Source organism: Dermochelys coriacea, chromosome 3, assembly GCF_009764565.3.
Source record: "Dermochelys coriacea isolate rDerCor1 chromosome 3, rDerCor1.pri.v4, whole genome shotgun sequence".
In the NCBI taxonomy this organism is placed as follows: Eukaryota; Metazoa; Chordata; order Testudines; family Dermochelyidae; genus Dermochelys; species Dermochelys coriacea.
Window position 1 is genome coordinate 210,693,750 of NC_050070.1, and position 23,389 is coordinate 210,717,138.

At 53.0% G+C, this 23,389-nt stretch overlaps 1 protein-coding gene across 1 annotated transcript; it reads left to right on the forward strand.

Annotated features, from left to right (window-relative positions):
- Positions 1–2,002: 2,002 nt before the first annotated feature.
- Positions 2,003–21,596, forward strand: PYGB (glycogen phosphorylase B). Its single transcript, XM_038395246.2, has 14 exons — positions 2,003–2,135; positions 2,399–2,542; positions 3,163–3,255; positions 5,169–5,315; positions 5,984–6,147; positions 7,691–7,805; positions 8,608–8,709; positions 10,950–11,097; positions 11,719–11,777; positions 12,787–12,928; positions 14,288–14,495; positions 16,257–16,391; positions 17,705–17,771; positions 18,640–21,596. Exons 1-14 carry the CDS (start codon positions 2,034–2,036, stop codon positions 18,790–18,792), a joined length of 1,779 nt encoding a protein of 592 aa, XP_038251174.1. The 5' UTR covers positions 2,003–2,033; the 3' UTR covers positions 18,793–21,596.
- The last annotated feature ends 1,793 nt before the right edge of the window (positions 21,597–23,389 follow it).

Below are 23,389 nucleotides of genomic sequence, written 5' to 3' on the forward strand. Positions count from 1 at the left end.
TTTTCTGCCCCACCCTGCAGCCCCAGGGAAGTCCTCTTTCCCCTGCTGAGGGACCCAGCTCTCCGCCTAGACAGCACCTGCCTATCGCAGTACCCCCCACCTGTCCCAGATACCCCACTACTCACCTACCCCAGTGCTCCCAGACATCCCAGCACCCCCTCTCTACACAACCACCCCTTGGCTGCAACTAGCCCCCATTGATCCAGATACCCTGGCATCCACCCACTAAACCTAGGCAGCTTCTAGCCCCCACCACCCTAGGACACCCTCCCATCTAGCCACCCACCCCGTTCTGCCCAGCCGTAGAGCTGCCAAGTTCTGTGCCGCTCTGTCAGTCCCCTTCCCCCCGAGGGCTTGGGGCAGGATCTGCGGACCGTATGCCCAAGTCTGTGAGGTTATGCACAGACTTCGTAAAGATGTAAATTGACTCTTTCAATCGTTTGCATACCGTGTCATGTGGAGCTGCAGAAAACTTGGCCGGTGTGTGAAGATTGGGCCATGCACTGGCATGAAACAGGAGTGATGCCTGGGGATGCCATTTTAACAGTCTGCTCTGTGCAAGGTTTTCTGCTCCTCCATCTCCCCCGCTGCACATGGTCATCCAGTGCACTTCAGCACTGCTCATTGGCCAGTCCTGGATAAAACAGACCATGCAGAGACATCCCGAAGCTGTCAGCTGGGCAACGCTGGGACAGCAAGTTACCCGCTAAGCCACTGTGATTACCTTCCAGGCTGCTTGCCGCCCTCAGTCGGGGTGTGTGCGACTGCCACAGAAATCAGGGGCAGCTGCGTGAGAGGCTGGAGGGCAGCGTGCAGCCCCCATCGCTACACATTGTGGACTCCGGACGCAGGGGCCAAGGGGCTCGGGTGGTTAATCTAACTCTTCTGCAGCCCTGGGAGCCGAATGGAGCATTACTCAGTAGCGGAGGGGGATGGAATGACCGGGCTTCAAGGGATCTGGGTGCAATGAAGCCAAGTGCAAAGTATTTCCCCTAGGAAGGGAAAATCAAATGCTCAGCTACAGAATGGGGGAGGACTGGCGAGGTGGTCATACCGCTGGGAAGGAGTTGGGGTGATAGCTGATTGCAGCTTGAATAGACGTCATCAATGGGATGCTGCCGCTAATGTCACTCCAGGGGCTTGTCACAGGGGTGTCGTACGTAAGGCAGGAGAGGCCCACATTGTCCCACGCTGCTCAGCACCGCTGGGGCCTCAGCTGCAGTCCCGTGTCCAGTTCTGGACGCCGCACGTTAGGAATGAGTCCAGAGGAGCGCAGTAAAAACAAACGGAGGTTTAGAAAACCTGAGCTCTGAGGGAAGGTTAAAAGACTGGGTGTGTTTACTTGTGAGGAAAAGAAGACTGAAGTGGGGGGACCTGATGACAGTCTGCACATATGTGAAGGGCTGTTACGGAGGATGGTGATCAATTGTTCTCCATGGCCACTGAAGGTAGGACAAGAAGCAGTGGGATTAATCTGCACCAAGGTAGATTTAGGTGAGATATTAGGAAAAACTCTCTAACGCTCAGGGCAGTTACGCTCTGGAACACGCTTCCAGGGAGGTTGTGGGATCCCCGTGACTGGATGTTTTTAAGAATAAGCTGGACAAATCCCTGTCAGGGCTGATTTAGGGTTTACTTGGTCCTGTCTGAGCTCAGGGGGCTGGAATTGGTGATCTCTTGAGGTCCCTTATTTCCCTGATTCTGTGAGGTCCTGGCTCTGCCACAGATGCCCCGTGTGATCTCAGTTAAGTGACATGATCTCTCTGTGCCTCAGTTCCAAACTCCCACCCTTCGTCTTATCTGCCGAGTCTGTAACTCCTCGGGGCTGGGACTGGCACGGTGTTTTGTGCAGTGCCTAGCGCCATGGGGCTCTGATCTCAGCTGCAGGGATGTTGGCTCCAGGGGGAGTGGGATCAGGTCCTAGCTCCCTTCCTCCTTCCCTCCTGTCGGTTGTGTGAAGAACACATGCCAAGACATGCACGTGTTGGGGAGTAAGGTAAAAGTGTCTTGTCCTAACGGCTGTATGGCTCTGCATGCTGTCTCTCTCCTCAGTCAATGTGGGCGATTATATCGAGGCTGTGTTGGATAGAAACCTGGCAGAAAACATCTCCCGAGTCCTGTATCCAAATGACAATGTGAGTGACCCGCTTCCCTACGCACCTTCTCACCCCTTGGGTGCATTGTGCCTAGTGAACATTTAAAGGGGGCCAGAGCAGTAGTTGGGGCCATCTAGGGCCTGACCCAAAGCCCACTGCAGGTGATGGGCGCCTTTCCACTGACCTCGGAGGCCCCCCAGCAGGTCACACTGCACCTACGTGGTGGTTAACCGCAGCGGGGTGCATTGCAGCAGCGGGATGCTAGCAAGAGCCAAACTGATGGCTGGGTCTTGTGTGTCTAGTTCTTTGAAGGGAAGGAGCTGCGACTGAAGCAGGAATACTTCGTGGTAGCTGCCACCCTGCAGGACATCATTCGCCGTTTCAAGTCTTCCAACTTCGGCTCCCGAGACCCAGTCAGGACGTGCTTTGAGACCTTCCCAGACAAGGTGAGCACCCGGCAGAGCCGCAGCAGATGCTGGTGCCCCAAGCCCTGCCGACACTACCTCTCTCCATCGCATCCCTCCAAAGCAGGCACTAAGGACCACATTGCCAAAGGATTTAGAAGCCCCTGCAGCTGCTTTCAAAAGAGTGAACATTTCTTGTGAAAAATGTGCCCCTTTTTCCTTTGAATTTTTGGAAGAACGTTGGTCAGCTCTGCAAGAGCCATTCCTTGGCGTCCATCCCACTCCAGAGACCTTGTGCGAGGCGGGTGGCGATGGCCATGGATGCTGAATTAGCTCGGTTGCTGCCCTGTGGGATTGGCTGCTTTACGCAGCACGGGCTGGTATAGCTGTGCTGGCAGAACCTCTCGTGGAGACCTCGGAGTTCTGCCGGTAGAGCTACATCACCTCCCCGAACAAAATTAGCTATCTCAAAAGAGACTTTTCTTTCAGGGTGGATGTGTCTACACCAAGCATTTTGCTGGCATAGTGATCTTGTGGCGGGGGAGGTTCCACACTCAGAGCTGATACAGCTCTGCAGCAAAGCTGTGTCGTTTAGACCCGGCCTGGGAGCATAGGAGCATGGCCCTGCGAGTGGGTCTCACCTGGGAATGTCTCTGTTGCAGGTCGCCATTCAGCTGAACGACACTCACCCAGCACTTTCCATCCCGGAGCTCATGCGGATCCTGGTGGACATGGAGAAAATGGAGTGGGAGAAGGTGAGTGGGGGGGGGGGGGTGGAGCTGGGCCAGGCCTGTGTTCAGACCCTACCTCTACAGCTCTTGCAGTAGAGTGGCCTTGGCCAGACCCAGGAGAGCCTCGATTAACCCTGCCTTTGACCCTCTCCCAGTCGTGCACCCTGCTCTGTGGGGACTTTACTCTCCCTGTCAAGCCTTCCTATCTTTGCTGCCTCTTTCTTCCTCTCCGCAGCTGCAGCGAGTTGGGGAGCTGCCCACAGCGGCCAGGGTCCCTCTTGACTGTGCCTTCCCCAAGACCTTCTTGCCCTGCAGTTTCTCTTGCTGAGTTCCTGCTGTCTGATTTCCACCTCTCTTTTTGTTGTGCTGGGCTGTTCCCCTCTCCCCATCTCCCATAGAATCATAGAATATCAGGGTTGGAAGGGACCTCAGGAGGTATCTAGTCCCACCCCCTGCTCAAAGCAGGACCAACCCCAATTAAATCATCCCAGCCAGGGCTTTGTCCTGCCCACTCCATTTCCACTGCGCTCACTTCTCCAACACTGTCCCCCTCCCTTCCCAGAGCTGGGTCCGCTTTCTCGCACGCATGCTCTTTGCTGTAAATGGTTACCCTCCTGTTGGGCAGGAAGTGCCTCCTGCCAGCACAGATCTCATGGAGAAGAAGCAAAGCGACCTAGAAGCAGGGAAGGCCGCTCTCATGGCAGTTGTGGGGCTAGCCTGCACTGGATAGGCCTGGCAGAGCTTCTGGAGGGCCCAGGGCTAATGGGCTTCAGAGTAAATTCATACAGTTATTGATTGGCTTGCAGACTTGAACTGGGGGACTCTCACATCCCAGGTGATTGCCCGAGCCTCTGGCCTATAGGGTGACTCTGTAAGAGCCTTGGGGTACGTCTACGCTGCAGTAAAACACCCACGGCTGGCCCGTGTCAGCTGACCAGGGCTATAGAATTGCAGTGTAGATGCTCAGGCTGGAGCCCGGGCTCTGGGCCCTGCTCGCTTGTGAGATCCCCAATCCCAGACTCCAGCCTGAGGCTACCTTCCGATCAGGGGTCCGAGGGGCGCGCACTTTCACCTGAAGCACCCTTTCCGTGTCCCACATGAGGGTGAAAAGTCGAAATCTCAAAAATTTTTGTGAACCAAAAATAAATAAATAAATGCAAATTCCAATTGGGCCAACAGAAATGTTCCCTTTCAGTTTTGACCTTTTAAATCCTGGTTTTTACCTTTTTTTAGTATAAATTAGCTAAAAAATGGAAACCGTCGAGAACTGAAATACGAGCCTGATCTAGGGTTTGGGGCAGTTAAAATGGGACCTTTCGACAGCATCCACATGTTTTTTCTTAAAAATGTTTGGGACCAGGGGCTTCATCAGAGCCAACCCCTGCCTGTTAGCAGGGCTACGAGTCAGCATTTTCTGACAGAAAAACATCGTCGGCCTGCAAGTCGGCCCCACCGAGCTGTCTGAGCGCTGAAAGGTCATTCCTGGGCAGCGCTGTTAGAGATATCGGCACAGTCCGGTGCTGTCAGGGGTGTGGGTGTGAGAGAGAGACACATTCCCTGTCTCTGGGCAGTGCCACCCTCTGCTCTGAGATGTGGTCACAGAAGGAACCAGCAGATGAGCTAGTCAGATGGCCTGTAGCACCACCCGACAACCAAACTCAGCAGGGTATCGCAGCCCACAACAGATAGACAATCATGTGCCCTGGGCAGGGACCAGGAGGGACTGAGGTGATCTGGGGGGAAGATTCCTTCCTCACCCCACGTGTGGCGATCAGTTACACCCTGAGGACGTGGACCAGCCAGCCCAGCATCTGCGGGGACTCCTAGTCTGACCCTGTTGTTGAATTTCATCCAGACACCCCAGTAATGAGCCCAATGACGTGAGTTAGACTCGAGCCTCTCAGGCGTTTGATGTGAGTTTGTTTGTCCCCCCGCAGGCCTGGGAGATCACAAAGCGAACCTGCGCCTACACCAACCACACCGTGCTGCCCGAGGCCCTGGAGCGCTGGCCGGTCTCCATGTTCGAGAAGCTGCTGCCGCGCCACCTGGAGATCATTTATACCATCAACCAAAGACATCTGGATGTGAGGGGCTCGCATGCTCGGGAACAGGAGCTGGCCCCAGCTAACAGGGACCTCATCTCATCCAGGTCCCACGGCCCAGGCCTGGCCTGTGGGGCGTGGATCTGCTGCTCTCGGCGCGCTGCCCATGGACGAGTGCAGCTCAGAATCGCTGCCGCTCCCCGACGGGCTGTGGCTCTGCCATCTCCCCCCGTGGCTGCCCCATACAGGGTGGTTCGGGACGCTGTGGATAGATAGCGGAGTTCAGCCTCCAGCACTGCCCAGCTGGTCCCTGTCACCACCAGGAAGGGAGTGGATGGTAAAAGCCCCCGTGGGTCCTTGGTGCCCTGACTGCCTTTGAAAATACCCCCTAAAAATGTAAATGTGTGAGGTGCACCAGCCCAGGAGCAGCCCTGGGGGTGCTGTGACCCCACTCCTGCTCCAAGGCACAGTACCTCCCCGCCCCCCATTGCTCTTGTCACCCCCCCCTTTGCTCCTCATTGGCACTGGGGGAGTGGCAGAGCTGCAGCGCCACCCCCTGCTCAGGGGGTATACCCTGAGTAGCCTCCCCCCAGCAGTGTAAGGAGGGCTTTGACTCCCCCAGGCTGGGTGTAGCCCCAGTGACCATCTAGTCCCGTGTCTGCATTTTAAGGCTGCACTGCTGACATTTCTGTGTGTGTGTGTCCTGGCAGCATGTGGCCGCCCTCTACCCTGGAGACCTAGACCGTCTGCGTAGGATGTCCGTGATCGAGGAAGGAGACTGCAAGAGGATTAACATGGCCCACCTCTGCGTGATCGGCTCCCACGCCGTCAATGGGGTGGCCAGGATTCACTCCGAAATCGTGAAGAATTCCGTGTGAGTGACTCACCCACAGAGCAGCCTCTCATTCAGAGCAGACTGCTTTTCCTCACCGCCCAGCCCTGTAAACTTAGCCTGGAAGCTGACAGTCAAGCTGGGTTCTCTCCTCCTCGCACCAGTAATACTGGACTCTGCAGGCCATACAAAGCTTTCTGTTACATAAGAACGGCCACACTGGGTCAGACCAAAGGTCCATCTAGCCCAGTATCCTGTCTTCTGACAGTGGCCAATGCCAGGTGCCCCAGAGGGAATGACCAGGTAATCAAGTGATCCATTCCTAGCAAACAGAGGCTAGAGACACCATTCCTGCCCATCCTAGCTAACAGCCATTGATGGATCTATCCTCTATAAACTTATCTTAATCCTTTTTTGAACCCTGTTATAGTCTTGGCCTTCACAACATCCTCTGGCAAGGAGTTCCACAGATTGATTGTATGTTGTATGAAAAAATACTTTCTTTTGTTTATTTTAAACCTGCTGCCTATTAATTTCATTTGGTGACCCCTAGTTCTTGTGTTATGAGAAGGAGTAAATAATGGGATGACCACATCTGCACGCAGTATTCAAGATGTGGGTGTACCACAGATTTATAGAGAGGCAATATGATATTTTCTGTCTTATCTATCCTTTTTCTTAATGATTCACAACATTCTGTTCACTTTTTTGGCTGCGGCTGCACATTGAGTGGATGTTTTCAGAGAACTCCCAAGATCTCTTTCTAGAGTGGTAACAGCTAATTTAGACCCCATCTTTATATATGTATAGTTGAGATGACGTTTTCCAATGTGCATTACTTTGCATGTATCAACATTGAATTTCATCCTCCATTTTGTTGCCCAGTCACCCAGTTTTGAGAGACCCTTTTGTAGCTCTTCACACTCTGCCTGGAACTTAACTATCTTGAGTAGTTTTGTATCATCTGCAGATTTGGCCACCTCACTGTTTACCCCTTTTTCCAGAACATTTATGAATACGTTGAATAGGACTAGTCCCAGAACAGATCCCTGGGGGACACCACTATTTACCTCTCTCCATTCTGAAAACTGACCATTTATTCCTACCCTTTGTTTCCTATCTTTCAACCAGTTATTGATCCATGAGGACCTTCTCTCTTATCCCATGACAGCTTACTTTGCTTAAGAGCCTTTGGTGAGGGATCTTGGCAAAGGCTTTCTGAAAATCTAAGTACACCCTTGCAAACTCTGTTGTAATTCCCCCTTTCCCACCACTTGCTCCTAAAAAGGAAGGAGGCATGCACTTACATCATGGTGATGGAGGGGACCGTAGATCAGGGCCTTCTGCAAGAGAGAGAAGCAGACTTTGGGTAGATTCAGAGCCTAGGTGTGGAATCGCAGTTTCAGCAGCTTGGAGCACAGGTAAGGGCCTAGTACAGGTCCAACTGATGTCAACAGAAAGATTTTTACCTGGAGTTGTAAATAGAGTCAGGAGCATCCGAGGTTACAGTTTTATAAAACTCCGCTGGGAATGGACCTGTTCAGTGTCTTTCCACCCCCCCCCCCCCATTGCCCATGCATTTCAGATTCAAAGATTTCTACGAGATGGAACCAGAGAAGTTCCAGAACAAGACGAACGGCATCACTCCGAGGCGCTGGCTCCTGCTGTGCAACCCAGGACTAGCAGGTGTAATTGCTGAGGTGAGCCACTCGAACGGGAGCTACTTAATCCCTAGTGTTTGTTCACAAAATAGTCTTCAGAGCAGCGTAAACAAACGGGGCCAGATCTTCAGCAGGTGTCAATCCATGTAGCTCCAGGCAAATCTAGAGGGGCAGCTGTCTCACTTCTTGAGCCTCTGACACACACATGCATTGATGGCTGAGCTTTAAAATCAGCCATCAGGAGTTAATCAAAGAACTGCTCACCTTTGGCTCCATCTTCCCATGGCCTGAGGATAGATTGTCGGAACAGCATCATCTCCCTTGGTATCATGATGTATGGAATGACAGTCTGTCTTAAATGGGGCATGCACTTAAAAAAAAATACGTACAGCTACTCACACAAACCGGCTCCCACACAGCTTGAGTTCCAACTTTGTCTCCTTTGTTTATCAGGACCACGCCTTGCCAAGAACTCCGTACAGCACACTGTGACATCTAGTGCCTGATAATACACTGCAAGAACTCTGTCCATCAGATATTCCAGCTGGAAGTAATTCCCGGCACATACGGCCTTTCTTTGCTTAGCTGTATGGGAGCGCTGTGGAATTGTGATAGACAAAAATGATTTTGTGACAATCATTTATTCCCAGTACATTTGAACTCTAAAACAATGCATAGTAATAACCCAGCCACAATAACTGGTGCCATATTTTTGCCAAGCCTGGCTTTTTTTTTTTTTTCTTTCCCAGTCAGGACTGAGGCACTTCTAGCAGGGAAGTGAAATTATGCAGCAAGTGAGACATCTAGCAAAGGACATTCATCTCCGGTTTTATTTCCTCAGAAAATTGGAGAAGATTTTGTAACAGATCTGAGCCAGCTGAAGAAGTTACTGGATTTTGTCAATGACGAGGTGTTTATCAGGGATGTGGCCAAAGTCAAACAGGTAACGTGGACATCAGGGCAACTAGTTCATAGCCTAGTTCTCAGGCTGAAAATTCTGCTGGGGCAAATGGGTGAACTCTATTGACATCAGTGGTGTTTCACCTGGCAGAGAATTAGGCCCATAGAATCTCGAGATGGAAAAGACCTATTAGCCCATTCCCCTGACAGTGCAGGATTGTCCCATTTTTGTCCGAATCAGGTTGAAAAGTTGAAATACCAAAACTCATTCCAGAATGAGAAGTTCTGAAAAATTTTGATTGGGAAACTTTGAAACACTTTGATTCAGGGCAGCGCAGCATTAACCTGTGCTTGCCCGAGCTGCTTCATTGCCTCCTGGGAGCTGCAATTTGGGTACCTCATGCCCATTCATCCTATGGGCTGGGCTCCATGGCCACTACATATCCCATGATGCATTGTGTTCATGGTACTCCCATGATGCAATGTGGCAGCTCAGTCAGAACGGACATCTTGGTGCATCATGGGAGATGTAGTCTGGCCAAGGAGCCTAATCCATAGGGGAAATGGGGTTTGATGGTACTTGAACCATGGTGGCTCAGGTGGACACAAATTAATGCTGAACCAGCAGGAAATGTTTTTTAATTTGATTTTTCCAAACGGAAAATCAGGACATTTTGGCACAATCAACATTTTCTAATGGGAAACGTTAGTTTTGCTGCAACCACCTTTTCCAGCGAAAAACGTAGATGAAAGATTCCTGACCGGCTCTAATATAAGAGACCTGACAGAGCGGACCAGACCAAGTTTTGCTGCAGCACCAAAGAGATTCGTGCTGGAGGCAACAGGCCACTTTGGATTTGTCCCCATTTCTACATGTCTGGCTGAGCCCCATTGGTAGTGAAATGCTCCTCCCATTTCTATCTTCTGTCTTACTCCCCACCCACGGCCTTTCTCACGCTCTTGTTTTTTTTCTTTCCTTGTCCTCATTCCATAGTTCCTTTCTTGTCTCCTACCCTGGCTCATCTGGTCTTCCTCTCCTCTCCCATTCTTGCTCCTTCTCATACTGTCTTTGCTGCTCCTCTGTTTTCTGCTTTCCCTTTTGCCCTTTCCTTCCTCCTGCTTTTCTCTTGGCTTCTCTCTTCTTTGCTCAAGTTACACCTTCCATCTGGCCCCACCTTTCCACAGCTGGCTGGGCAGGAATTTGGAAACTGCCAGACTGGAGCAGACCATCTCGCCCACCATCCTGTCTTTGACAGTGGCCTTTCCCAGCTTCTCCAGAGGAAGGAGCAAGAAAGCCCAGCAGTTATGGGATAATGTGCCCCCAGGGAAAGTTTCCTCCTGACCCCCGTCAGCTGGGTGTTGGTTTGTGCCCTGAAGCATGAAGGTTTATAGCCCTTCCAAAACTCTTGGTTTTTTGACCCTTACTCTTGTTATCTGCATAAATGATCCCTTTTTAATACTGCTAAGCTCAGGGCCTCAATGATACCTTGTGGCAGTGAATTCCACACACTAATCGTATGCTGTGCGAAGAGGTATTTTCAGTGATCGGTTTGAAATTTGGGATCTTTCAATTTCAGTGACTGTCCCCTTGTTCTTGCACTGCCTTAGCAGTCCCCAATCTACCTCCCTGCCCAGTCCTTTCTTCAGGCAGCCATCCGCCCATCCCAGAGGTTCCCAGAAGTGTTGCTTCAAGCTGTGAGGAAGAGGGATTTCCTCATGCATTTCCAGACAAGTGCATGCAGCGTGTATTTGCACCCTTGTCAAGCAATCCATGGCATTAGCTTTGGAGGCAGGTGTCTGGTGTGCAGGTAGAAGACACCCATCCTACGAATCCCCAGGGGGGTGGAAGTTCACCACTCACTCCCCACCCACGGCGCTGAGCACTCGTGACTGGAGCTGGTCAGGAATTTTTCAATAGAATGTTTTTTGTCAGAAAATGGCGATTCACAAAAACCAAAACTGTTCCTGGAAATGTGTCCGTTTCAATGGAACTTTTGTTGAGCACGACCCCCAGGTCCAGGAAGGAATTGTGTGAGAGAGAGAGAGAGAGAGAGAGAGAGAGAGAAACCCACCCCACCATTGCCAGCAGCCCAGTGGTGAGGCTCTCACCTAGGAAAACCCTGGTTCGAGGCTCTGCTGTGAATCAGACAGAGCAGGGACTTGGTAAATATTTACCGGCCAGACAGAGAATCTGCCAGAGGAGCTCTTGTTTTCCAGCTGGCTGCACAGTGACAGATGAGCTGTCAGACGGGTACTCAGCTGTCTCCCCACTTTCTTTCCCAGGAGAACAAGCTCAAGTTCTCTGCCTACTTGGAGGAGAAGTACAAGGTGAAAATCAACCCGTCCTCCATGTTCGACGTGCACGTGAAGCGGATTCACGAGTACAAGAGGCAGCTCCTCAACTGTCTGCACATCATCACCCTCTACAACCGTGAGCTGGGCTCTCACTCCCACCTCTCCACGCGGCTGTGTGGCTCACTGGGACCCGAGGGCCCTTTGGGTGCAGGAAGGAAGGCTGTGCCCCCAGGCGCCAGTCCAGTGGCAGTGTGGGGGGACTGGGTTTGTCTTGCAAGTTCTGCCCCTCTGGCCTTGTTGTTGGTCCTTTCCCAAGCAATGTTTGGGTCCTAAATATGTATTTTCAGTGCAAATGGGTTTCCTAACTTCCAAAGACCCACATTACTGTTGGTTAACGTGGGCTGTATAACCCCGTGGTCATGTTGATCTCCAGAAATACCAGAGCCCAATTTCTGCTCCGGGAACGGATGGTCAATGTCAATTCTTGTGTCTTCACGGAAATGCTGACTGTGTTCTGAGGTGGCCAAGTCTGGAAGGTTTAGCACAGAAGCAGATCTGATGTCTATAGTTATGTTTCTTAGAGTATAAATTCCTTAAGGCAGTGACCATATGTTCTGTATTTGTACAGCATCTGGCACAACGGGTCCTGTTCATGACTGGTGCCACCAACCGCTACTGCAGCCAAATAACATAATCTCTTTGTTACTCTGCACTGTCACTCTTGCATTACTCTAATTTTATCCTCTGAATCTTTCAGGCATGAGAAAAGACCCATCAAAGTCCTTCGTGCCAAGGACTGTCATGATTGGAGGAAAGGTGAGACGTTTCATTAACTCTTCCTTTTGAGCACCGTTTAATATGCTGAACTGGGTGCATACCTTGGCCTTCTGCTGGAGAGCGCATGTATTACTGGCCTTATGGCTTCCAGTCTGTAAAGCCCGGCTCTGCCCTCCGTTCTCTGCTATACAGACACCGAGGGAGAGCATGAAGGTGGAGGCAGAGACCTGGCAGAAGGAGCCCAGTGGCTGAGAGACTCAAACCACCTGGGGAAGGGTTTGGCCTGGGGACGAAGAATCACAGGCTGTGGCCACCAGTGGGGGTCTTTGCAGGACTCCGGTGGGCTTTGGATCTTCACTCCAGTGTAGCCGTATCATCTTGCTGCAGTCCAGTGCACCCTGTGTTCCGGCACTGGCGCCAGAGCCGATGCTTGGTTTGAAAGCGCCTGCCTTCTGCCTGTGCGCAGCCCTGCTCCTGGAGATTGCTGCTGTCCAGTAATCGCCTTCTCTTTGGCGGGAGTGATTGCAGCTCCTCTGCAGCGGCCACTTGCAGTGCCTGCTTCTCGCGGAATGCACAGGCCTGGGCACGTCGGTTTAAAACCATTCATAAGCGTTGTGCCCCGTGTAAGCCCGCAGGGCCCCGGCCTCTTGAACGGATGTAAGAATTTTCACTGCCCCGCCCCTGTGAATATCATAAGACCTGGGCTCCCAAACTCTATTGGTCTTGCAGCACCTTGTTGAAAGACGGTTCAAAGAGAATGGCTCAAGCTCACGCCTGCCATTTCAGGAACCCCTGGCCTGGGCTGTTCATCTTGATAACATCCACTTGGATTGGAATTGCCAGAGGCGCTGGAACTAGAGGGCTGGGGGGCTTCCAGCACGCTCTGGCTTGCAGTGGTTTCCATCCTATCCAGGGTTTACAGTTTGGTTCAGTGGCTCTCAGCACCCCCACTATAGACACTGTTCCAGTCCCCCTGGGAGTCTCTTCTTTTCGCATTACTGTGTATTTCTTTATTCAGCTTTTTCTGTGTCTCTGTCCCCCTCTGCAGGCAGCTCCCGGCTATCACATGGCCAAAATGATTATCAAACTGATCACGTCCATCGGGGACGTCATCAATAACGATCCCTATATAGGAGATAAACTCAAAGTCATCTTCTTGGAGAACTACAGGGTATCCTTTGCTGAGAAAGGTAAGACAGCAAAGGACGTGGACTGCGTGGATGCTGTGAGTTGGTGGCCACTGGGCCGTTCATAAGGGAAACCAGGAACCGCTTTCACTGTGGGCAGTGCTGGGATTAATGGTCAGACTGAGAAATGGGGATAAGGTAACTCTGTGTATTTGGCAATACCAAACGCAGCAAGGGAAATGCAGGAGCAGACACTGGGGCGGGGTGGATCTGGCCAGAGCAGGGCACAAGTTGTGGGTCTCCACTGAGATCTCCCTTTGGAGCTTTCCCAGCATTCCCTGCTGTGGGATTGCAAAGCGTGGGGTGCTCCAGCCGTAAGTACCAGAGAAGCTGCACGGGCAGAACAAACCTCGCCACGAGGGTGCAGCCCGTGTAGCTCTTTGCTGTTCCTGTTCCGATGTGTCTGCTCATGTAAATGTGAGAGTGAGATCCAGCTGAGAACAGCCCCGAGGGTGATATCTGTGTGCTCCACATCCTGGGCGAACCGGAGATGTGTGTCTGAGACCTTATGCGTTCAAAGGGGCATGGAGCTCTGGCTGTGCATTGTCATGGAAACTCACCCTGCATTTGAATGTCCCGGCTCCCTTAACCCTCAGGTCGGGCAGCCCTGAACCAGGAACGTGCATCCATGTATAGCGCTGCTCTGAGGTCTCTGAGCCGGCTGCCTGTCCTCGGGTGCCCAGCCGTGGATTCACCTCCCCAGCCATCACCAGCCACGTGATTTCCACTTGCACTTTACCCCAGGCTCCTGTGGGGAAGGACCAGGCTGGATCCTGGTTTCCTGGTGCCCGTTGGGAAGAGACTTGCTCCAGGAAGGGGTTGTCAGTGGCACTCCGGTCAGGGGTGCAGCACTCCTGGCTGGTGGTAGTGGCTCCTGGGAGTGGGATGAGGATGGGGGCGTGTGCTGAGTGCCTGGGAGAGCCTGACTGCAGATGACGGCCCAGCCCGTCTGCTGCGAAGCTCTGGGTCTGGGCTGCAGAGGCGACTTTGTGCCCCTCTCCCCCAGGTCCTGGCCAGCTCTGCGCCTAGCTGGTGCCCTGAGCTTGAGCACCCTGCGTTGTATCCGCCCATAGGGCCAGCAGAGCCGCTGGGGGACTGGGCAGGCCCCAGGAGCTGCCATGCCAACAGCAGGGCAGGGGTGCGTAGGAGTCGTGGTGCTGGCCCAGCACTGCTGTTCGATCCCTGTACTGGAGGGAGGGGCCTGTCCCTGGCTGGCTCCACGGGGCAGACAGCTGCACAGGGGTGTTAGCCAGCTGGCACCAACAGCCATGGCCCACCCCGCTGGCTGGCCCCGTAAGAGCTGGGATGAGGGGTAAAGAACAGCAGCCTGTTAACTGCCTCCTTCCCCCCCCCCACCCACAGTGATTCCTGCAGCCGATCTGTCCCAGCAGATCTCCACGGCTGGCACTGAGGCCTCGGGCACGGGGAACATGAAGTTCATGCTGAACGGGGCCCTCACCATCGGGACCATGGATGGGGCCAACGTGGAGATGGCGGAGGAAGCTGGCGAGGAGAATCTGTTCATCTTCGGCATGCGGGTGGAGGATGTGGAGGAGTTAGACAAACGAGGGTTTGTAGAAGAGCCTCGTGGGAGACCCAGGCTGCCCCTTGCCAGAACGTCCTTAGCCCCCCTTCCCTCCTCCCATTGCCCCAGGCGTTCCACGGCGAGCCGGCCAAGGGCCAGAGCGGGAGCTGGGGGAAGGATGCAAGCTGTTGTGTGGAAAGGGGAGAGGGCGAGATAGGTGCAGCCGTGTGCGGGAAGGAGACGGGTCTGGGTCTGAGTCAGCGTTACAGGAGTGGAGCAGGAATAGCTGCCAGGAACAGGTCGCTCTGGTTGGATTCAGAGCCAGGGATTCGTGGAGCGTCGCTCATGCCCCCGTGTGGCATTCTGGCCCTGGCACAGAGGTGAGAGGGGCACTAGGGCCTGGTCTCTGGCACTGACCGTTATGCGTCTGCTGCGTTGGGTAGCCATGCCAAGGAGCAACTAGCAGAGATTGCTGGGTGAGACTTCCCCCCACCCCTGCATAGCACTGGGGAACGAGCCCCAGTCCTGCCTGCTCCTGGGAAGCAGCAGTGGCCGCTGGGGTACGTGGCTGCAGCGGATCTGGGCTGTAGCATCAGTTTTCACTTCTGATGTGTTTAAAAAATCAAACCAACTCCACGCGCAGTCCCCTTGCGTCACGGAATCCAGCAGGTCTGGGCCAGCACAGCGTCCCATGCACTGTTCCCTCTAAGTTGTGCACGTGCACACACATCCTAAACCCCGCGCTCACAGCGAAACACCGCGCACACAAAAATGTGCACAGAAGACATTTTCTGCACACATGGTCTGTCAAAAATTAGAGGGAATATTGGTCCCGTGTCCTGCCCCGCTGCAGAGGGGCTGGACTGGCAGAGGCCAGGTCTGCTTAAGTAGCTCTTAAACTCCCACGCTTGCAACCCCGCCGGTGGGAGGAAGCCTGGACATATGAACTGAGACAGGTCCCTGCCTCTAAATCCTGCTCCAGCAGAACTCGAGGATACACCCTAGAGGGCCCAGGGCTCGCAGCCTGGCAGCATTAGCACCCCATGGAGGAGCCCGTCCCAGTGCATCAGCGCAGGGCATTGAGGAAAAGGCCAGTGTGGACACATGGTGACACTCCAAAGAGCACCTGCACCCCCTGGTCAGACGTGACCTCAGCACTTTTGGCCAGATTTCTCAAAGGGATTTAGGCACCTAAAGATGGTACCTAGTAGGACTTTTGACACCCCCAACTCCCATTGAAACCAAGGGGGGTTAGATGCTCAGGCACTTTTAAAAACCACACTGAGAGACTCTAAGTGCTGAAGTACCACTGAAAAATGGTCCTTAGGCTCCTAAATCCTTCAGGCTTGGCCTGCAATAGCAGGTCTTTGCTGGTAGCGCTACACTATGAAACCCTCCTCGTGTGCCCACAGCTTGTGCCAGCGCAGCTTGGACCAGCGACTGGGTCCTTTGGCCTGGTACAGTTCAGCCCAGTTCCCCCAAACAAAATAAGCCAGCCTAGCAAAAGGCCAAGTCTTTTTCTGGTATCAAAAGAGGATTAAAAATATCCCTGCTTACCACCACTGTTGCTATCCCAGCAAGCTGCTAGCAGAGCCCTGGTCAAAAAGCCGCTTTTGGAAATGGGGCCTTGGCAAGCCAAGGGCAGTCAGTGACCTGCTGCGCTGGGTGCAAACACTGGTACTCCCCTGAAAGCTGTGGCTGGGGGAAGTGGTTAACCTTTCACTGCCATGAGACCATGGCTCTTATTGCTGGGTTTGCCACAAGCCCTACGGAGCCGGCTGCAGCGTGCGCGTTTCTCCTGCGTAGGTACAATGCTAGGGAATACTACGAGCGCATTCCCGAGCTGAGACAAGCTATCGACCAGCTCAGCAGCGGCTTCTTCTCGCCTAGAGACCCTGGCTGCTTCCGGGATGTCGTCAATATGTTGATGAACCATGACAGGTAGGAGCCAGTGAACTTGGTCCTTCGTTCCAATCCAGTATGGAAGCCCCTGTGATCCTCTGGTGCAATATTCCCCATCCATCTCCAGCCTGGGGAGATGTAGTCGGGTGGCCATGAAAGCTGGAGTCCAGTTAAGGACGTCGGACCAGGTCCAACCTGCCCCTTTGTGAAAGCCCCGGTCCCCTTCCCATGATGGCCCCATTCAAGGAGCCGAGTGGGCTGGACTTCACGCTGCTGCGACACGATGCACCCGTGCTCTGGCCTTGGAATCCCAGCCCAGGACAGCGGCTGGCCCTTGTACCCAGCGCTAATGTGCAGCGTAACGCCTGGCCCAATGCACGTCGGTTTCACCCACTGGTTCCCTTCTCCTCGTGCTGATGCAGCCGGCCCGCCGTGAGTGACTGCAGGACACCTCTGGCTAAGAGCCTGTCCTGGGCGGGGCCTCGCTCACCCCCACCCCAGCGTTCCCTATGCCCCAAGGGCATCGGATCAGAAAGAACTGCCGCAGTGAGGCTAGCCAGCGCCGTGGATGCCAGGCCAAGGAACCCCCCGCCGGGGCCTTCCCTGTGCTTGTAACCCTGGTGCTGCGGTCCAGGCTCCTTCCCCCATTTGGGCCAGGGCCCCACCCTCCTGTGCGTGGGTTACTGCTGCCCCGGGGGGGGGGGGGGGTAAAACGCCATGAATGTCAAGCCAGTTTCCTTCTCTTCTTTCCAGCAGGAGTGGCTTGTGGGGGGGGGGGGGGGGCTGGTCCCCCTGCCCTGGAAGAGAGCAGGGGGGCAGCCCTGAATTCCTAGTGATTCTCTAAAGACGAGCCGCTGCTGCAGAGGATCTCTGCCTCCCTGCCTGGCATTACCGCCCCTGCAGCCATGGCACAGCCTGTGGCTTCTCTGAGCGGTGCTGCCCTCGGACTCCCTCCCCAGTGCCAACGTGCAGTAACTTGCTCCAGGGGCCCCACTACCCCACCCCTGGACATGGGGCTTCTGCAGGGGAGCGGGAAGCGCCAGTACCAGGCTAACACCATGGATTCATCTCCCTGCCACTCACAGATGCACGGGGGAAATGAGAGCCAAGAAACAGGGCACGGACTGGTTTATGAGCAGACCGCACCAATTTCCTTCAGTCTGTGATAACCACGTAGGCTCCTTAGGCAGCTCAGGGCTGTGTCGGTTCCTAATGCTGGAGAAACCTAGCGGCACATTTCCTGATCGAAACCTCCAGCAGCACGACTTGCTCGTCCCAGATCCTTCACCATGATCTGAGCAGCTGACTCGGGCTTGTGTTCCGCATCTCACTCTCCTCTGCTCTGGTTTCAGATTTAAAGTGTTTGCCGACTACCAGGCCTACATGGAGTGTCAAGGCCGCGTTGACCAGTTGTACAGGGTAAGAGAACCACGCAGTGCAGCAAACGGCTGGATGGTCAGCAACACCGACAGTAAACGCGAAGGTCTCATCTCCACTCAGGGGTTTGCTGGCAAAGCTAAACTAGCGTAGCCCTGCTGGCAAACCCTCCTAGTACAGAGACAGCTTGTGGCGGTACAGCTCACACTGGCTCAGCAAGTGAAATAACCAGCCCAGCACACATCCTTTCATGCCACATAACTACATCTGCACTAGGGCTTTTGCTGTCTAGAAATGTCACCGAAACTTGTTGTACATAAGAACGGCCAGACTGCGTCAGACCAAAGGTCCATCGAGCCCAGTGTCCTGTCTGCTGACAGTGGCCAAAGCCAGGTGCCCCAGAGGAATGAACAGAGCAGGGAATCATCCAGTGATCCATCCCCTGTTGCCCATTTCCAACTTCTGCACTAGAAACTTTTACTTTTTGTCTGAACTGTCCTCGACCACCATCCTGCTCCAGGGGAAGTGGTGGAGACACCATCCCTTGGATATTAGAAGTATGTTGGACAAAAGGCTAGTAAATAAATGTATAAGAGAACAGAGCGGCACTGGCTGGGCGCTGGATTAGAAGACGTATCTGGCTTTTCCAGCTCTTGGTTCTCTTGCGTAAGGAATCCTGCTGAAGCAGCAATAGCATGGTTGAGTTTTCACAAAGCATAGAGTTAACAAGCTGACTGCCCCACGCTCTGACCCAGTCCATGCTAGCGAGTGGGGTAGTCTGTACAGGGCTGTTATTCCAACAGGGAGCAGAGTGACTGGGAGGGCACAGCCCAGAAGCAGCTTGCTCCAAGTCACTCTCCGAAAGCTGTGACCCATGAGGTTTCATGTTGCCTTTTCATCTTCATTACAGAAGCCAAGAGAGTGGACAAAGAAGGTCATCAAGAACATCGCTTCCTCGGGGAAGTTTTCCAGCGACAGGACGATCACTGAGTACTCCAGAGAAATCTGGGGTGTGGAGCCATCAGCTGTGAAGATCCCCCCACCTAACATCCCCAGGGATTAAGCTGGGCACTAACTGTGTGTCTGGTTGATCCAGGCTTAAGGGGCTTCTGGTTTCCAGCTAGGTTTGCACAAATGAACTTAACACCAGTTGAGAGTCTGGAATCTATAAAATAGGGCATTTGCTAGGGAGAAGAGGAGGGTGCTTTTAATAAGAGCAGAAAGGGGAGATGTTGGCCAAAGCCTTGTGTGTGAAAACAGGTAAAACAAAAGGAGCAGCAGGAAACCTGGTTAGAACTAAGGCCATTCTGTGTGTTACTCATTTAACCAACGTGCATGTCCTGTACTGTGTCGAGTGAGCTAATGGCTGCCTAGGGTCCCTGCTGATACAGCCCACGCGAGGCCAAGCACTGAGTGAAATGCTTGTTTTCCCCTGCTGCAGAAAGGCTGCTCTAGTCTCTAGAGAGGGGGGTGGTTGCTGAACCCCCTGCTCAGATGATCTGCCAGCGTCGTCTGAACCTGCCCATGCCTCCTACCCCATCAGTCATTGTTAGAGGCCTAACCTGGGTTCTTACACCTTCTAGCCACAGTCAGAGCGGGGCCAGTGGTTAGGTGAAGCAGGAGTAGAACCAACACAGGTCGCTTAAAGGTAAATGACCCCACCCTAGCCAAGAGTCTGGTTTTGCTTACTGGATGAAAGAGGATTGAACTCCACTAGCCAGCTCTGTGTGAGCACAGCAGGGGGCTTTTGGAGCACACCTGAGCCCTAACCTCATGGTTGTTTCTGCATCTAGCAGCCCCAGGTGGGGTGTGTGAGATTCATGTTGAAAGGGGGCAGCTAATGGACTTCAGCCAAGATTGAAATCAGCTGCTTTCCTTACCAAATGGGGCCAGGAGATTTGGCAGTTTGCTCTAAAGATTGCACCTAGTTTGAATTAAAAAGCAACTTGCAGACAGCAATTAAATATGGAGGTGGCCCCTGGAGCTGTTATAGGTCCCTGTCGAAGGCACCATCTTGCTCCAAGTGGCTTTTGTAGAGCTGCTATGAAGGCATGTGAGATTGTATTAGCTTTCATTGAGCAGTTTGTGGCTGGGCCTGGATTGCATTCCTGTTTCCACTTTGTAATGCCTACAAGGCCTATGCTGGCTGAAGGGCTGACTGGTCTCTGAAGAAATACTTGCAAGCACCAGCCTGTAAATGCTCTGCTTGTGAGATAGCGGGGGGGGGGGGCTGGATAGCTTCTGAGGCATGTGGCCACTAGCACAGCCCTGTGCCAACCCCCCAGCACAGGGGGACAAGGAGCCTGTCAACTTAGCGCTTCCCCCTGCTTCCTAAGCCCAGCCTGAACCCAAGATTCATTTTTGTTGTTGGCCCCACAGTAAGGGACAAAGACACTGTCACTTTTCCGCTGGCCACACTGACCTGTTCCTGCACAGAACTGCTGCATCCCCTTTTCTACCCCACCCAGACCCAACTACCTGTGTAACCTATGCCCAGAACAAGCCATTGCCCGCCCTGGGGCATTGGCTACCAACCAGACCACCTCCATCAAGGAAAGAGGCCCAAAACTGGGACCATCAGCTAGCAGGCAAGTCACTTCCCCCGAAGCCCTTCAGTCTGCTCGGAGCTGTAAGGCAGGGCCATGACAGCCCCAATGCTCTCAGCGGCTGCCCCCCTTCACCAATAGGGGAAAAGGCCTGGAACGGTATGGATGGGCTCCTCAGCAAGGGGCCTCCACAGCCCAGGGAAGGACCCAAGTATTAACATCCCATGGAGCCTATCAGCTGCAGCTGGGCTCCATCACAGCCCATTTGTTGCTGGAACTAGAAGCTCCTATTGTTGGAAGAGCCAGGTTCCTGCATGGTCTCCCGTGGCCCAGCTCACCCAGAGTGAGCCCGTCAGCACCGAGCGATCTGATACAAGCCACCCCCTGTGCATTTCCTTAATCCTATGAGTGGAGCCAGGAAAAATACAGGTGAGGCTCTGGGCCCAGGAGCCGACTGCCAAATACAGAATTGCTGGGAAAAATCATTGGCAAATAGCACACCTGAAATTAAGTCATTTTGTCAGGGCTGATGTGCTTTTGCTGTGACCATTGATGTGTTAACTTACATCATGTCTCTATGCCCATGAGCAAAGAAAGGGACTAAGCCGGTCACTTCTCAGCAAGGAAGGGGATACACTTTCAGTGTGCATTGAAATCAAGCACAGCCCCTTATTTAAATGATCAAAAAGACCAACCCTTAAGTCCACTTAATTTTTAACTGTAGTGTTGTTGCAGCCATGTTAGACCCAGAATCGTGGAGAGACAAGGTGGGTGAAGTAATGGCTTTTAATGGATCAACTTTTGTTGGTGAGACATGAGCTTCTGAGTGACACAGAACTGGAGAAGACCTGAAGAGCTCCGTGTAGCATTATCTCACTCACCTTGTGGCTCTAGGATTTTTAAATGCCGTCAGATTTCTTGAGAATACAACCTACTTCTGCTAAAAAATGTACCATACTTCATCTGCATGAAGCTGCTGATCTACTTCCATTGTGTTTTGTGTTGATCTGGACTAGGAGGAGTACTTGCTGGATTGTCAATGTGTTACTGACATTTCATAGTCTGTGTTCCATGAACTGGGATATTTGAACTGCAACAATAGAACACAGTTGCTATCTCAGAAATCAACTCGTACTGAGCAGGAAAGTGGAAGGTTTGGAATTAGAGCATCCCAGTTGCTTCTGTATCTGCCTCTAATGGGACATGCAAATAGATTTAGTGCATTGTTTCAACATGTTGGTACAAAGTATGGATATTAATCTGTGTAGTGAATCTGTTCTTCACCTGTGCATTGGAAACTGATTAAAACAATCAAAACGCCCAGCTTGTTAGTGTTCAAATCCTTGGTCTCTAGTACTGATAGCCTCACAATAATATAAACCTTAGAAACTGACACTGGGCACAGCAAATTAAGTAATCCATGATGCTGCTTTCCCTCTCCCCCCCCCTTAGCATGCCACCCAGGGCCCTCCTTACCCATACGCAAACTACACAGCTACGTAGTGCACCAGGAAATGTGGGGCACCAAATTGCCCCAAATCTCCTGGTGCCCTACACAGCTGCATGCTGCTCCAGCAGCCAGCTAGGAAAGCTCCCACTGCCCCTGCTCCGCCTCTTCCCCAAAGCTCCCACCCTTGCTCTGCCCCAGCTTCACCTCCACTCCACCCCTTCCCCAAGCTACGCTCTGCTCTGCCAGCTCCCAGCTGCACCACCAGTGAGTGCTGGAGGGGGTTCCCTCCTGCCCCCTAAGTCCCAAGGCCGGGAGCCAGGGGAGCAGAGCAGAGGCAGGCTTGGGCCAGGTCACTCCACTTCCCGCCACCCCATTAGTGCAGGGTTGGGCCTGCCCTGCAATCACTGGGCAGCAGGAAGTGAAGCGACCTGGCCCCAACCCACTCTGCTGGCACATGTTGGGGGGTGGTTTCCCCCTTGTGCCCCTAACCCTGCTCCTGTCCCCCCACAGAGACCTAGGGCCAGTCCCCTGCCCGCATGGGGAGGGCTGTGTAGGGCACCAAAATGTCTAGGGACGGCCCTGATGCCACCCTGCAGAAGCCATTTCTGGCCATACAACATCTCCTGTATGCCAATGACACGGTTTAAGAAGCTCTGGTGCTAACACATACTAGTGACAAGCCCAACAACCCCCAGCAGGCTGGGAATTCAGCAGGGTATTAAGTCAGGTCACCCCTGCAGCAAAGCACCTAGAAGGCAGGGCTAAGGGGCAATATGGAACATGGCTCAGCGTGGGTGATGGCCTCCTTCCCACTGCGTTCTTAGGAGATGAAGAATAATGCACTGTAGAAATAGGCAAGAAACAGGATAGAAACTGCTAGAGCTGAAAGCCACTCAGGAGACCAAAGATCCAGATCCACCCAAAGGAGTAAGTGCGGTCACAGTGGGTCCAAGGGTGGAGTGGAGAACAGAGCCCCCCAGGCCCAAAAGGTTCACACCCTCACCAGGCAGCCAATGCCAAGAGCTCTCACCCCTTCACCAACACAGGACCTGCAGTGCCTACTTTGGTCCCACTAGCCTCCATGCCTACGCTGTCGGCTTTGGCCAAAAATTGCTGGCTGGATAAGCTGCTACCATCCCTCTAATTCCTACCCCATGCTCATTTATCAGGGCCTAGAATCACAGCGAGAACAGGAACTAGGTTCAGTGGGGAAGTACTGAGCCCGCAGGTGGTTTTATATTAACTACATGCCTTGTATACTTAGAGGTTGTTGCGTAAGCCATCACAGCCCCTCTTTTACCCCCTATGACATTCATTGGCACAGCCTAGCACTCCTCCCCCTTTGTTCATACACCAGGAAAAAAGTTCCAATGACCCCCAATCCCATGAAAAGAAGGTGTTGTGACGTGCCCCCCTAGAGAACCGATGGCATAGCCCATTCTGATAATATCTCCAGCATTACTTGTCATCAGAGGAGCACCGAGTACCTTTAGAAGTAAAGAACAAGTTTGGGACACCAAGAGATACTTAGATGTACACAGTTTTTGCTTGGAAACTCACTGATGGATCTGAGGTTTGCCAACTCCAACGGAGGCATTAAATTCTGCCTCAAGCTGAGCTCTCTCCTTTCTTCAAAGTTAAAAACAAGACAAATAAGTCAACAG

Excerpts from the sequence above, each read along its gene's own strand:
- PYGB (XM_038395246.2), top strand. The coding sequence starts at position 2,034 with ATGCTGTCTCTCTCCTCAGTCAATGTGGGCGATTATATCGAGGCTGTG. Across the intron at positions 7,806-8,607 it reads TAGCAGGTGTAATTGCTGAG|AAAATTGGAGAAGATTTTGT; the intron begins GTGAGCCACTCG and ends TTATTTCCTCAG. Across the intron at positions 17,772-18,639 it reads GCGTTGACCAGTTGTACAGG|AAGCCAAGAGAGTGGACAAA; the intron begins GTAAGAGAACCA and ends TCTTCATTACAG.